The sequence below is a fragment of the Mycetomoellerius zeteki genome, unplaced genomic scaffold (genome assembly GCF_001594055.1).
Source record: "Mycetomoellerius zeteki isolate Tzet28-1 unplaced genomic scaffold, Tzet1.0 scaffold267, whole genome shotgun sequence".
Lineage (NCBI taxonomy): Eukaryota > Metazoa > Arthropoda > Insecta > Hymenoptera > Formicidae > Mycetomoellerius > Mycetomoellerius zeteki.
This window is the reverse complement of record NW_017257246.1, coordinates 257,957-272,421: the sequence shown is the minus strand read 5'-3', so window position 1 is coordinate 272,421 and position 14,465 is coordinate 257,957. Positions and strand designations below refer to the sequence as shown.

Below are 14,465 nucleotides of genomic sequence, written 5' to 3'. Positions count from 1 at the left end.
CTTAAAAATTATTTTTCTTTTTGAAAAAATAATTTTCGCCTTTTAGCACAAAAACTTTGCTTACCATTTCTCTTTAAGTTTATTTATATTAGCTACCGTTTCACTTTTAAATACAAGTGCCTTCAAATATTAAAGACACGCCTTGAAAAAAAAATCGATAAATACATTTTTACAATTAGAAATTCTGACTAATTACGTTAATGAGTCGTTAATAGTCTCAAACGTACATATCTTTCTCTTATTAAAGAATTGTACACGAGAAAGATCAAAGAATTATCAACATATATCACAATCTAAAATTTCCAACCATATTAAAAGAAAATATATATACGAATATACATATCTTCCGATCAGATATGACACTAGATAAATATCGTCAATAGCATGCATATTGTTATTGATATGAAAGAAAAGAAGAAATTGAAGGTGCAGAATATTTCGGGAATGACATAAATGCATGCAATAAATGCTAAAGTACACATATACACATGCGTTCAAATTATTATTGTGCAAAGTTATATTATTCACAGTGCATGAACAACCAATAAATGTCCTTGTTATAATTAGATTCAATAATAACTTTTTTATATAAGGCCAGTATATCATCATGCACGTGTTTGTAGGAAAATTTTCGTGCACAAGCCGTTTTTCGAAAATTCATGATACCTGATATCTTTAAAGCGTAAATATCCGATGTAGCTTATGCGTGTATGTTTCATATATTTGCGAAGATATCGGACAAAAGAAGTTGAGAGAGAGAGAGAGAAATAAATATTTGTTGTTAAGGAAAATTGACGATATTACAAGCAAAACTGCAGAATACTTGGAACAAATAGGAAGCTTAGCATATGGAATCCAAGTACTATTCCCTAAGTAAAATTCGATGTAAATGGACTCCCGTCCGTCAAAAACTGTTAAGTCCATTTTATGTTTTCAGTTTTATATTCTTAAGGAGGAAAACTAAACATTATCCTCCAAGAAAAATGGTATGTATAATGAGTAAAATATATAATATATGATCTGTATATATATATATATCTATAAATAAACATTTATACACTTCAACAATAACATAGGCTGCTGGCGCGCGCAATTTAGAACGATAAGAAAATAACTATCAAACAACACAATCATGTATGTTTCGTTGCATCTCATTCTTGCATGAATATTAAAATAGAAGAACAGGATATCTTTAATTGCGTTTGAGATTCGTTGCCAGATTCTGTATAAAAATTTAATTAATTGCTCAAACACGAATCTATCATTCTTTCTAATAAAAATATACATATAATACATTAATCTCATTGATCTGCAATTAGAATATTCATAATTTCCATGTACAAAAACTTCTTCATTGTTCTATTACGTAGTTATAAGCCGGATAGTTTACGTCATGGTAACTTATGGTCAGAAGTTATGAACTATCGATAAAATTTCGCATATAATCCAATGATAAATGAATAAAAATAAAGATATACATATAAGGCAGTGAAGAAATTATTCAGTCAAATCATCCAGCAAATCATCTCTTCGAACGCATTGCCGAATTCAACAGTAATTTAAAATTAGCAATCTATAATACCGCGATAGCGCGCGCTTGCTAAAAATCCGCGGACAGCCTTACGCCGCAGGCTCGATCGGATCGTTAAATGACGATTCTCGATGCGGAACGAATATACACTTATTTATTTTCGTCAAAAATCAATAATGATCCTTGACGTCGATATTTTTCGAATACCTGCCGTATTACCTGCTCATACCGGCGGTGGCCCTCTAGGATAACGTACTTGCAGCGTGAACCGATTTAGTGTGTTCCCAGCCTCGCAACAGTACGGTCTCAAGAAATAAATAATAGCAGCGAAAAAGACGGTCAGAAGGGCGAAAGAGAATTTTGCCACTTTGCCGATTCGCTGGATTCTCACCCAACTGTGGGAAATCGGCTTGCCATCGGGGTCGTCTTTAGTCTCGCTTCTTGTCGTCGACACCGATTCTGTGTCGCTTTTTGACGTATCTGTACCGCAGATAGTTCTCTTGCGCTTGCTAAAAAAATAGGAGAAGAAAAAATATTTCGGTGGCCGAAATAAGTATCATTTATTTAATATTACCGGATACCATGCATATTAATGGCATGTTTATACTTTACGCGCTCGAGTTTACATTATTATTTTATTTACATCGTATAACGTAAATTTTGTTTTGTTAAATAATGCGTTAACCTTCTAGTCAGGCATATATTTGACTGTTTGGAGGAGAAACTTGTAGGAGTTCGCGACAACGAAAATTAATTTATGCTGTCCCACGGGTCACGATAATACGAGCAAACCGGTAATAGCAAAGTTCGTCGGAAAATCAATTTGAAGATGCATGCACGTAACTTGGAAGTTGCGAGATTGGACTTGCAATTATAGCTGGCGTTGCCCTATTCCTCTATTAGCATTACGTAAGTGTATGATTATTTAACTTTTCTGTAAACTCCCGTTAATTTGCGAACAGTAAGGAAAGGCTTCAAACATACCGTTTCATTAAAATCTAGCTGTTTACAGTCGTAGAAGAAGATGAAAAAGAAAAGAAAAAAGAAAAAAGAAAACGTAGCGAAACGGAAGATCAATCGAAGAAAATGGTACTGAGTTTTTATATCTTTTTTTATGACTCAGAGTGCGGCAGATGTTTCACGCCCGCGAAAACTAAACCTATTATCGCCACCACCGAGCGGTGATTGAACGTCCCTATAAAAACATCCTTAAAACAAAGTTAAATGAGATACACCGTGGTGATAATTGGAATCTGTAATTATATTGGTGAACATCATGAGATTGTACTCGACAAATAAGAGGAGACGAATAAAAACGACCGCTTTACTGGGTTACAGACGATGATAATACATTATTTCTCCAGCCTAATATTTTGAATGTCAATAACGCAAAATAATGTAAAATTATGCAAAAATTTCGCGACTTGTGGAAGACTGTAATCTACTTTATGATTAAAATTTTGGGTGTTTTAAGATGTGCGCTACTGCACATAAGAGATACACGCAGTGCAGTTATTATACTCGTTCTCGGCTCGTTCTAAAGTTCGGTTCGTTCTTATATTCAAATGAGTAATCGCCTAATGTCCAACGTAGGACCAACGACCTCGTGCGTCCCCACATCTAAATAGTCGCCTTCATTCTTCACTTCCCATTTCGACGTTATGCAAATGAAATGTGAGCGTATAAGTAGGCAGTTCTTAAATTCTGAGCGAAGCCTCATTCTCGAATGCTTCAGTAAATTCGGTGACCGTTTATTTATTTATGATGTTGTTCGATTGTCATCTCGTTTGGATGACGTCGCACGAAACGTAATATCGATTATTCAAATTTTCAAAGAATCGAATCGATTGTGTTCTCCATGAAAAAGTTTTAACGCGTAGAGATTTTAACTGTGATAAGAATCTTGACTGACAAAGATAGTAGGTACTTACTCTGCGGGATAATTAACTTGGCTGGCTGTTCGTTTGATGGCACGCACATCCATGCTCGCCCGTTCATGCGTACGCACGATGAGTTCCCTGCACTGCTTCTGCAAATCGCGTAGTTCAGTCTCGGCGTACTCAATTCTCTTCCAGAGGTCGGTCAGGACCTCGCTACCCGGTGTCAGTTGGGTCTCCAAGCTACGCATAAGTCGCCGAAGCGCGGCCAATCTGCGCTCGCGCTCGCTCAGCTCTTGATCGCTTCCACTGTCGGAGATTCCGCTGTCGGAGAGTGAACCACCTTCTTGCGTGTGATTGCTCGCGGAACTACCGGTGAATTTTCCACAGTGCATCTCTTCCGTCGTTGCATCGTTCAGCACCGCATCATTCTGCAACACAGGTATTATAAGATGATAAGTATGATTATACGGGGTGTTAAAAAAAATATTCAGCATTTATATGGTATAGATAGATAGTACCTACATACCATACTGAGTAAAAAAGCTTTAAACAGCGATCGCTATTTCATAAATATGATAACATTCATACCTAAGTGTAATACAATATGAATGGATTGTTGTAAGCATATTTACAAAAAATTGCAATCTCTCTCTCCGAGTTACTGTGATATTTTAAGTTATTGATCACGATGGTTAAAGAAATCTCAGACGGACTACAATGAAACGATCGACGTGCGACGGATCGCGAGATTCTGATAAGTGGTGAGGTATATCCGAGAGGACACGATATCGAATATTGTATAATCCACTCTTGCGCGTCACCGGAGGGCATCGAAAAGCGTATAAGACGATTATATAAAGTATAGGGAGGGAGAAAAGACGAGGGTATAAGGTGGAAAAGTGAGAATAAGGCAGGGATTCGATGTTAAATTGATCGCCACGCGATCACTGTTAACGAACGTTTTTGTAAGATTAGCATACGACTTTCCGGGATAACTAGCGCGAGTGGACAGAGATCTTTTGGATTCTTTTTTTGTCACGATTCACATGTATAAGTACGTCAAGAGTGAATCAATATATTTTTATGAGAAAGATATATATACGTGTCTCGTATCAGATACGTTTGCACTATGGATGTGCGATGGTATGGCGCGAATACTGGCGAAAATACCAGTGGTAGTGGTCGAGTAGTAGACAGACAGCCGAGAGAGGAAGGGTAGCTGCTGTGGAAGAAAGGGTAGGTTTAGGCTGTTTGCAACGGTGGAGACGGAGGGAACGAGCCTCCGGTAATGAAAAGCGCGATCCGCATACCAAGTAGCAACCTTCAACCTAGCCTATATATAAGTCGGTATACTCTCTGTCTCTTTCTCTCCATATCTCTCTCTCTCTCTCTCTCTCTCTCTCTCTCTCTTTCTCGGATATAACGGATAGTAGGTACGAAGTGAGTCGAGACGGAATTCACGTTGGTCCGAAAGACCAATCGCGAGAGAGAAAACTGCGAGGAACTTCTTATTTCCGGTTACATTTGCGAAACGCGCGCGCGCGCGTGTGTGTGTGTGTGTGTGTGTGTGTGTGTGTGTTTTATATGTGTGTATGTGTACGTGTGTATAGCGCAACAAGACGTAAAATATTTCGTGTCGGACGTACCTGCGAAAAAAAAAGCGAGATAAAAAGAGTCTACTCGTTTATCTGTGTAACGCAAAATCCAACCCGTTTCTCAGAAGAAGACAAAAACCAAGAAGCGAAATATTTTGCTAAATTTTTCATGTATTTACATTCAAATAGTAATTTACGAGGAAGATTTCTCTCTTATTCGCATGTGCTTCTTTAAATGTTTAGTATATGTATGATTAGCAGGATCGAAAGCGCGATTGATAAACTGGTTTATCGTAACAAAACATAATATTCGTGGCGACATGCACCGGCTATACAAACCATGGACTAGACAAGCCTTGCTCTACCCGCGGTTGATATTAAATTTGTATTTTTACGCTGATTCCACGGGCCATTCCCGTACGTGACGCGAAAGGGAATCGTTCGGGCGATTAACGATCGGAGTTCCCTGGGGAGCCGCTGGCTCTGAGATGGCCAACACCCTCGATAGCAACTCGGACTCGCTGTATCCCAGCGTCGAAACTTATCTTCTTCTGCTTGCTACGCAGTGGCGGTCTCGCACATACATCGGTTAATATTTTATTTACTACCTATCAAAACTTATGGATTCTTTTTGCGAACAACGGATGCGTCCGTTAGTACGGACTTGCCGGTTGATTTCGAAGATTTGTAACGATACGAAAAATCTTGCAGTTTGCGTAATTCAACTATACACGCGTATATGTGGCGTATATAAATAGTATATCTATCAAATTTTTATGGAATTATATGAAACATTTTCGAAATTTTATAATTTATAATTTTATAATTTATCGCCACCACCGTCTCGCAGATAAAAACGCAAGGAAATAAAAAATTGCAAGAAAAAAGAGACTGTAATGTCGAGTACTTTATCGTAGCCTTTCCTCTTCTTTGGCTCTCCGAAATAGAGGTGCCTGGAGAAGAAGGACCGGAGGGTTGAGAGGGTTGTCGCGAGGGGAAGATGAAAGGAGAGAAAGAGAGAAAAGGAAAATCGTAATGTCAAGTGCATGAAATTATTCCCTCGAGTGCTGTAGATCGGCAAGACTAAGAACTTTTCGGATTATACCGCCTTGACGGGAGTTTGAATACGTTAAAATATAGACGCGATACACATGGAAAGAAGTAGAAACGAGACGAAAGGAAAGGCTCCTATTATTGGAGTGAGAGTATTGTGTCGCGAGTCGTACGTCTTCTTGACAGGCGAAATGAGCACAGGGACAATTGGAAGTTGTTACGGAGCACCTACACGCCTATACGCGGCATCGAGAGCAGTCGAATATAAGTGCTCAAAAATACTTTCGACACACAAATATACATATATACTAATATATTAAATCGTATCAGTCATTATTTTTTGCGCGCAATAGAAAAATTAATAACGGTAATTAACAACTTTAATCGGCATGTCGTGTGATAATTTTAGTTCCTGTAATATTAACAATATTTTACATATAATCATAAAAGTACGTATGATGATTTCTTATACGAGCAGGCTAACTCCGATAGGTACACGAATTTCCGAAGATCCGAGCAGTATGTCTTCCCGACAGACTAAACGAGCGGGCCGATCGAAAATAGCGGTTGCGGACCTGCCACTCGCTGCACCTTCAACTACTTTTCTTACGTCCATAAAGCAAAGAACCCGACGTAGAGCGGGCTTGCCAAGAGATTTACTTTATATGCAAATTAGAGACGGATATGGTGGAAATAGGGGGATGTGATGGCGTTTAACGGAGACGCGATATCGACAAGTATCATCTGTCAAACGTACCCTCCGACCTGTGTGCCCCTTCCCCCTTTCCCTTCTACGAGTAACCTCCGCGTGTTCAGGCTAGTCGAAGATTTATCTCTTGACGTGCGCCATATGTGGCGTACGTATATACAACTCTCGTCTACGTAACATTCAATTATTTTTACTTCTTCCAAAAGTTTCAACACTAAGCTCGCTGCAGATAGTTTCAACCCCGTACACGATAACATAAATTTTATAAAAAATTGTATTATTTCTAAAACATTGGAGAGAAATGGTATATTCAAGATCCACAATTGCTTGTTATGCTAATCGATATGATAAGAAGAAAAGGTCGATACGGTATCTTTGGTGAAATCTGTACCACGCAATCTGAGGAACGCGATTTGCAAGCCGATTTAGCGTGACGTATATCGAAAATACAGGATATACAATCCGTATTATAATCTCGCTTTCCTTTAGGTAAGTTACATCCCCAAGATCCGCGACTCTGCCAATCTATGTGGGGGAATGGTTTTATGCACACAAGCGATGCCTCTGGGAACCGTTACCCCATCCACTGGCGTTGAATAATTGCTAACAGCCATCTAACCGATTGAAAATCAAGGATGCGATGGGGATATCTGACATAGGATTTCGGAAGATTTTCGTAATTCGTTAATCATAATCGCGAGTTAAGCAATGTTCAATTTAAGAAAAGATAAATGTAAATTATAATTACATAGATTACTTTATAAATTTTACTGTTATTACTACTAAAATCGATTGGAAAAAATATTAAATATAATTGAAAAAAACAATACCTGACAATTGATGTCTTGTTCCTCGGACAAAAGCCGCGCGACGTGACAAACGGAAGAGGCGACCTCTGAAGTGACACCCGCTTGCATATCTAGGGCCATATCCAGAACTTCCAACGTGTTCTTGTCCCTCTGCAGAGCGGATTGTAGTTCGGCCAAGCGTATACCGAACTGCTGCATAGCTTGCAAAACGCACAGCTGCTGAGTGCCTCTGAGAAAAAAAAAATGTGGACGTATGCGCGTTAATGTGAATCATGCATTTTATTATATTTTATATTATGTCGCAGAAATTTTTTTCTAAATTGTGCAATTATTGATAATTTTCAAATAAAACTTCATCATGTTATATAGGTGTAAATAATAATATGAGCTAATATAATAGTATTAACTATATTTTAAATTGGAGGTTTTTCCTGTTTCACTTTCGTTTATTTCCTATAAATTATTCATTATTTCTCGAAAGGGTGAATATAAAGAACGCGAAGTAAATTTGGGCAGAAAAATCATGTGAGTCAATACAATAAAAAACGAAAAGAGGGTAAAGCCGTTGCGCAAACATTAAGACGTCGAATTATTAGTAGGCCCTCCCTCCGGCACTATCGGCAAATAAAAACACTTTATTCCAGGTCAATCTGTGAACGTCCCTAGCGAACATACGAATGAATCGAAGTAGGTTGTGATCTGTGACTGTCCCTTTTTCGCATTGGCGTATCCATCAGAAAGGTGAAGAGATGATATATTTATAAGACTTGCATTTTTTTTCAACGTTGATAATGATACATTTGGTATTATAACATTTTTTTTTAATGAATTGATTAATCGCGCGAATAATTCAAAAGGTTCAATAATCTTTCTTTGTGGAAATCATCTATTAAGAATAGAAGTGTCTTTTCGTACCAAACGAAGGGATAGGATTGACCTCTGTAAATCCCAATGGGTCAGTGGTAAACCCCTTTTTGAATGGTCTAAACCCCTATCAAAGGGGGAAATCGAATGCTCATATGGAAATTAAAAGAGGGTTGTAATGATCGCGCTAACTATTCGCCGTTGCTCATCTGAAGGAAAATATTATGGCAAAAATTATTGTTCACAGAAATAATTTTCTAAAATTATGAATTTATTTGACAAAATGATAAAAAATTTCTTATAAGTAATTTAATTTTGATATTGAATGAATTTTAATTGTGTATAGAGAAACCACTAATTTATAAAATAAAATAGATTTTACTTTATTTTATAAATTAATAAATAAGATTCATCTTTTTTTTATATTTTACATCGATAAAACAACAATAAATGTTGTGATAGAAAAGTGCAAGAAGATGTTGCATCGCTTTGTCCCTTCCGAATCTCGATCGATTGCTTTTCTGTTAGAACTGTCACTCGGTAAAGGTCCGTGATTAAACGCGATCTCCATTAAAGCTAGTAATCCCACGACACGGGTCAAAATCCCAACGAGGAGAGCCCTTACTGGCGGTACCTATGCCGCTCTCGGTTTCCGCTGTTTACTTTAGTGGCTTCATTACCTCTCAAAATATTTGCCTAACGTCACACGTCGGCCAGCAAACGGCCAGTCGATGTGATCCAGTACCAACTATTCTGTACGGAATGTACCGTTGAACTTCGCAGAGGGCATTCTCCAAATTAATCAAGAAAACTACTAAACCGCATGCTTCCTAATTTATATTCGTAATATAAAAATAATTAAATAATGAATAATGAAAAATATTAGTTTACGATTTCGAATATTTAGTTCGCAGTAGTTCTCTTGATTTTCGAAAATTAATTAAGAAAAGCAATTACTCACTTTTGGAACGTCTCGTCCCATATTCCGTAAAGATCCGCCACACCATCCTTGAGGGCTGTACAAATTAACGGCGCGGAGGCACCGAGATCGGTGCGCGGAGACGTCAGTAGATGCGCGGAGGCGTTCAGTGTGGCCATTACCGCCTTGCGGTCCTTCAGAACAGCCAGTTCGGCCTGCAAACATAAAATATACATTTTTAGTAGCTAGCTCGCTTGCCTAACTCAAACGAATTACCCGCGGTGCAGGGGCAAACGCGCAGGGGTCGCCCGAGGGTGAAGGTGATGTATAAAGTGGCCACAGACTCCGGCCAAGAATCCGGCTAAGAACGGATACACGTAGGATCTAAGTAAGTTTTATCGCGTATCTATCGAAATGTCGGATAACTTTCTTTTCGTGTCGATCGATCGATGCAGCATCGTATTCTGTGTCTTTCACTTTTGTATCTATCGAACTAATTATCGAAATAAAATAGATATTCTGACAAATATGTACAATGGAGAATATATATTATATTTTTCGGGAGAGATTTTAACAGGTCCATTTACGATTGATCATAAATCGCTATGACCCCTTTTACATCGAGCACTTGATACGCGTATTAAATAGTATAACTTTCTATTAAATTATTTTAATCTCAGCAATGTATTTAAAGAATGTTGTACTAAATTGATACAATATGCATCAAAATGATTAATTAAATATACACATCATGTATATGTTTACACGTATCGCCGAAATTAAGATAATTCAATAAAAAGTTACTAGTTAGTACCCGTATCAAGTGCACCATGTAAACTAGGCAAATCTCTATCTCTTCCAGAGTATTGAAAATGTATAAAAATATCAACTTTTATGCTCGATCGATGTAAGATCGACCAAGACATAGCACGATGATAGCAAACATTGGTAGTTGTTTCGAGGAGAAGAAAATTACTTTTAAAGAACGGAAGAAATAAGAAGGGATATAAGACGCGCGAGATGACCGCAAGGGCGAGTTTTACGAGGTCTTCCCTTCGAGGTCTCCTGCTCGTCACGCGATGAGCGAGAGAAATGGAACGGGAAGAAGAGGAACGGGCTCTCGTTTTCGTTCTCTTACGCCCTGTGTCGCCGTCGTAAACCCGGGTTTATTTATGCGGTCCTCGTCGGTAGCGTCCCACGGTAGGACGACGGGGATGTGACAACGTGACGTGGTTACTGCATCGTGTTTCTACAACCCTTGTACTTAGCTATGCTGCTACTGATAAATACTCGTTCGTGTTATTTCCTCTTCTCATTCGAAAATTATACTCTGCTCGCGATCGATGCACTCTCTCTTTTTTTTTTCCATATCGGAAAATTTTTTTTCATAAACTGCACGGTATTCGCCGCAAGTCGCTGGCAGTTAGCTGGTTTTGTTTGTGCCGTCAAGCGGGACAAATCGCGCGATGAAAAGGAGAACGGTCCCCGACGCGGTCGGTATTGCAAAGTGTGCGGCGTGGATTTGCCCCGGTGTCCGGCGAAAAGTGGCTGTCATTGATATTCCGGGCGCATAGCAAAGGCAGAAGCGACCGTTCCCCGCTTCTACCCCTCTTTTCGTAACCACCCTGTGCTACGCTTCTCTTCGCCGCCATCACCATCAGTATCAACGACGCATAACCAGCCGCCGCTGAACCCCCTGCCACCGACTATACCCTCGCTCGTCCTCGCCTGTACCCTCGCGGCTCGCAGCAGACACGCACATTCCGATCTAATTCAATTTCCAATCAACAGCCAATCAATTGATTCGAATTCTGTATACAGAGCGGCCGCTGCGCGTTCGGGACCTGCATGCCTATGAGGCCGTTCGCCATACCACCGCGCACGTACCCCGTAAAAGTAGAGAATTAGCTTTTTACGTCTCGTAATTACGCGGTACTAACTGGAACAGAGATACACTGCCGGTATTCTAATTGTGCCAAGATCTCCCCGCGTATCATGTTCCGCGCGGAACGTAAGACCGAAGGATAGATGTTGTGATAAGAAAAGAAATAGACAAATTATTTTTTTTTAATTTTACCAACTACCGCAAATCTGCCTTTATATAATAAATATACATTTGACGCTAAAATACTGTTTCGCGTATAGTTGTATGTTTTACATGTAATATTAGTACATATGTAAAATAAACATTCTCCCAAGATTAATTTTAATTATTCCATTATTTACACTGGATGCCATAAAATTATCACGTAAAATTAATTTTGTAGATGAAGCAAACATACGTTCGTCCGATATTACGCAATAACATAATCAGTAGGGTGACGTGCCTCATCGAATCGCGTCGTATGTTCGGCCCACACCATTGCGAATGTACGTGCCCCGCAGGACGCGTAGACCCAATTGTGCCCTGCTTAGCAATGCATAATACATAACGGAATGTTCAATTCTGTTTCGCACGTGTCAGTCTGCGTTTGTTCGCGCCGTTGCGCTTTTCGGCCGGTTGCGGTCTGCATGTCAATCGCGAACTCTTCACGTGCGTGGCGGACAATCATCCGCGATACGTAATCAGCTTGTTGATGGTGTTGTTCACCTCTCTCATGCACCCGCGCACGTACACTACTATACATCGACGTTTGCGTATTTCGATTCTTTTCGCGGCTACTCGTCCTGCACGAATTCCCGTTGAGAGACCGTGTAACCCTCATAGTGACTGCGGACATACAACATCACGAGTCTTACGACCGCATCAAACTCCCTCGCTATCAGGGACTTTGACGACGGTAAAAGCATGAGAGAGGTAAACGAAAAAAAAAGAAAAAAAAAGAAAAAAAGAGGTAAAAACAAGAGTGAGGTTCTCGCGTGGTTCGGACCGGCGTGGATTGGCGCGAGCTACACGTCTCGTGCATAATGCAGCAGAGCGACGAGTTCACCCGGCAAATGTTGGACGCTAATACATCTTGATGATAGATAGGGAGCATGTGTTTGGTCTTCGCAATGAGGCTGGGGAGGGCGCGGAGGATGTTGCGGGGGTGCGGCGGCGGCAGCTTCCACGGAGGGCTTCCGCGGTGTAGGGCTGAATGTACCGGGAGGATCGAAGGGGGATGACTCTCGGGGGGTGGAACTCCACCGAGCGGGGTTAGCTAGGTTCGCCGGTGTTCGCTCTCCGCGCGAGTTGCGATGCCAAGCACGTCGCCGTCAGACGAGCGTACGTGCGACACGACTACGCTTTTACGCCACTACCTCTGCCTCTACTTGGTTCCTGACTGCTCTCTCCTACTCTCTTTCTCTACCTCCCCGTCTTCGCCAACGCCTCCCTCATCCCTTAGTCCATCTCCTTCGACCGCTTTCATTTTGTTCCTCCCTCCCCCCCCTCCTCTACGACCGCGACTGCTTGGCGAGCTTTCTACCCCCAGTTTCTGACTTTTCTGTCTTACCCGCCGTACCAAAGACATTTCCAATAATGCGCTTTCCCATCGCGATTCGATTCTCAAAGAACTTGCAGAAATTCGTCAGGAGAACTGTGTGTCTTGAAACGTACGTCCAAAGTTCGAATTTTCCTTACTTTCGAATTTTTGGAGTAACCAATATAAGTACTTTTCAATTAAATTCTCAAATATCGGAATGTATCATTCGAAACCAACCATCTCATTAATATTACATTTAATTAATAAATATCTTCTTCCAAAATTATTTATTTAATAAGGATACTTTTTTTTACTAAAATATCTTTAAATGTTTTAATATTAATTGACGAATGCACTATATAAAAGGATTAGCAAAGAGAAAATTAAAGTGGTCACGTCAATAATCGATATATTGTGAATTTATTTCTTCGCTAAAGAACGAGATCAAAAGAGAAGAGAATAAAATCTCTAATACCAATCGAGTCACAGTAGAATTCTTGTTTAGCACAAGAGGATACACATCTCTACCGGTATGCTTACCAGCAGTACCTGAGTTATCATACGCATGCATATACACGTGGAATTTATTCGCTGTTGATAAAAAGGGACCCATGTTATTGTCTCAAGAATAGTATGATTCCAAATATATCGCATCTAATGGAAAATTATTATTAACTGCATATATATATATACATATAACGCTAAGGAAGTTTAACTGAAAAGCTTCAATTTAAATAAATAAATCTGACGTGAATTTTGTATATCAGAAGTCTTTCGAATAACTTTCAAATCAGTATGCGTATATGTGAAGTAAAATATACATAATATTGAAAATAACTTACATTAATTTCGTTAATGCGATCGTCGAGCACATTCGGCAGCTCCAGACCGATTTCGTAATCAAAAAATCGATCGTACATGGTTTTGAATTCCGTTTTCATGGCAGCTAATTTGCGATTAAGAGTGCTGGCCATTTGCGCCTGTTCGACTCGCGATGACAAAGTTTCCCATCTCTCGATCGTGCCTAAACGAATTATACAACATAGAGCGACATTAATAACATAGTATTTTAAGATGAATGATAATGCTTCACATTATTCCATCAATTCTGTTAAAATACTTATTTAATAAATCAATAGTTAAAAGAAGGGCTACGAGTTAGAACATAAAGAATATTTAATAAACTTTCATACATACAAACGTTTCGACACCGATCGGGTCATTTTCAATGTAAAACAACAAACAATCTTACATAAATTATCGGAAAATTCAGTCACATTATAATGTCCAGTAAAAAGGTCGGTTGTATTCGTAATATGCGGTCCATATGTAAAAGTATCAAAGGAGATCTCATCTCACTTTTCACAATTCTACAATAATATAATCATAACGTTGCTTGACATCGTCGAGTATAAATGTTATATCCAATTGTATTATGGCTTACTTTTTATTAAATATAACTTTGTTGATTGCGTTTTCCTCTCGGCGTCTAACTTACATCATTAAGACAATTTAAGATTGTAGAATTGTGAAAAGTGAGATGAGATCTCCTTTGATACTTTTACATATGGACCGCATATTACGAATACAACCGACCTTTTTACTGGACATTATAATGTGACTGAATTTTCCGATAATTTATGTAAGATTGTTTGTTGTTTTATATTGAAAATGACCCGATCGGTGTCGAAACGTTTGTAT

At 39.2% G+C, this 14,465-nt stretch overlaps 1 protein-coding gene across 1 annotated transcript in view; it reads right to left on the bottom strand.

Annotated features, from left to right (window-relative positions):
• Positions 1-1,081: 1,081 nt before the first annotated feature.
• LOC108724047 (uncharacterized) overlaps positions 1,082-14,465 on the bottom strand; it is a 40,563-nt gene continuing 27,179 nt past the window's right edge. The window contains exons 17-21 of the mRNA XM_018450188.1: positions 13,607-13,788; positions 9,403-9,575; positions 7,599-7,806; positions 3,463-3,839; positions 1,082-2,040 (exon numbers count right to left, since the gene is read on the bottom strand). Coding sequence (XP_018305690.1) covers positions 1,755-2,040; positions 3,463-3,839; positions 7,599-7,806; positions 9,403-9,575; positions 13,607-13,788 — 1,226 coding nt within the window. The 3' untranslated portion in view covers positions 1,082-1,754. The remainder of the gene's footprint in view (positions 2,041-3,462; positions 3,840-7,598; positions 7,807-9,402; positions 9,576-13,606; positions 13,789-14,465) is intronic.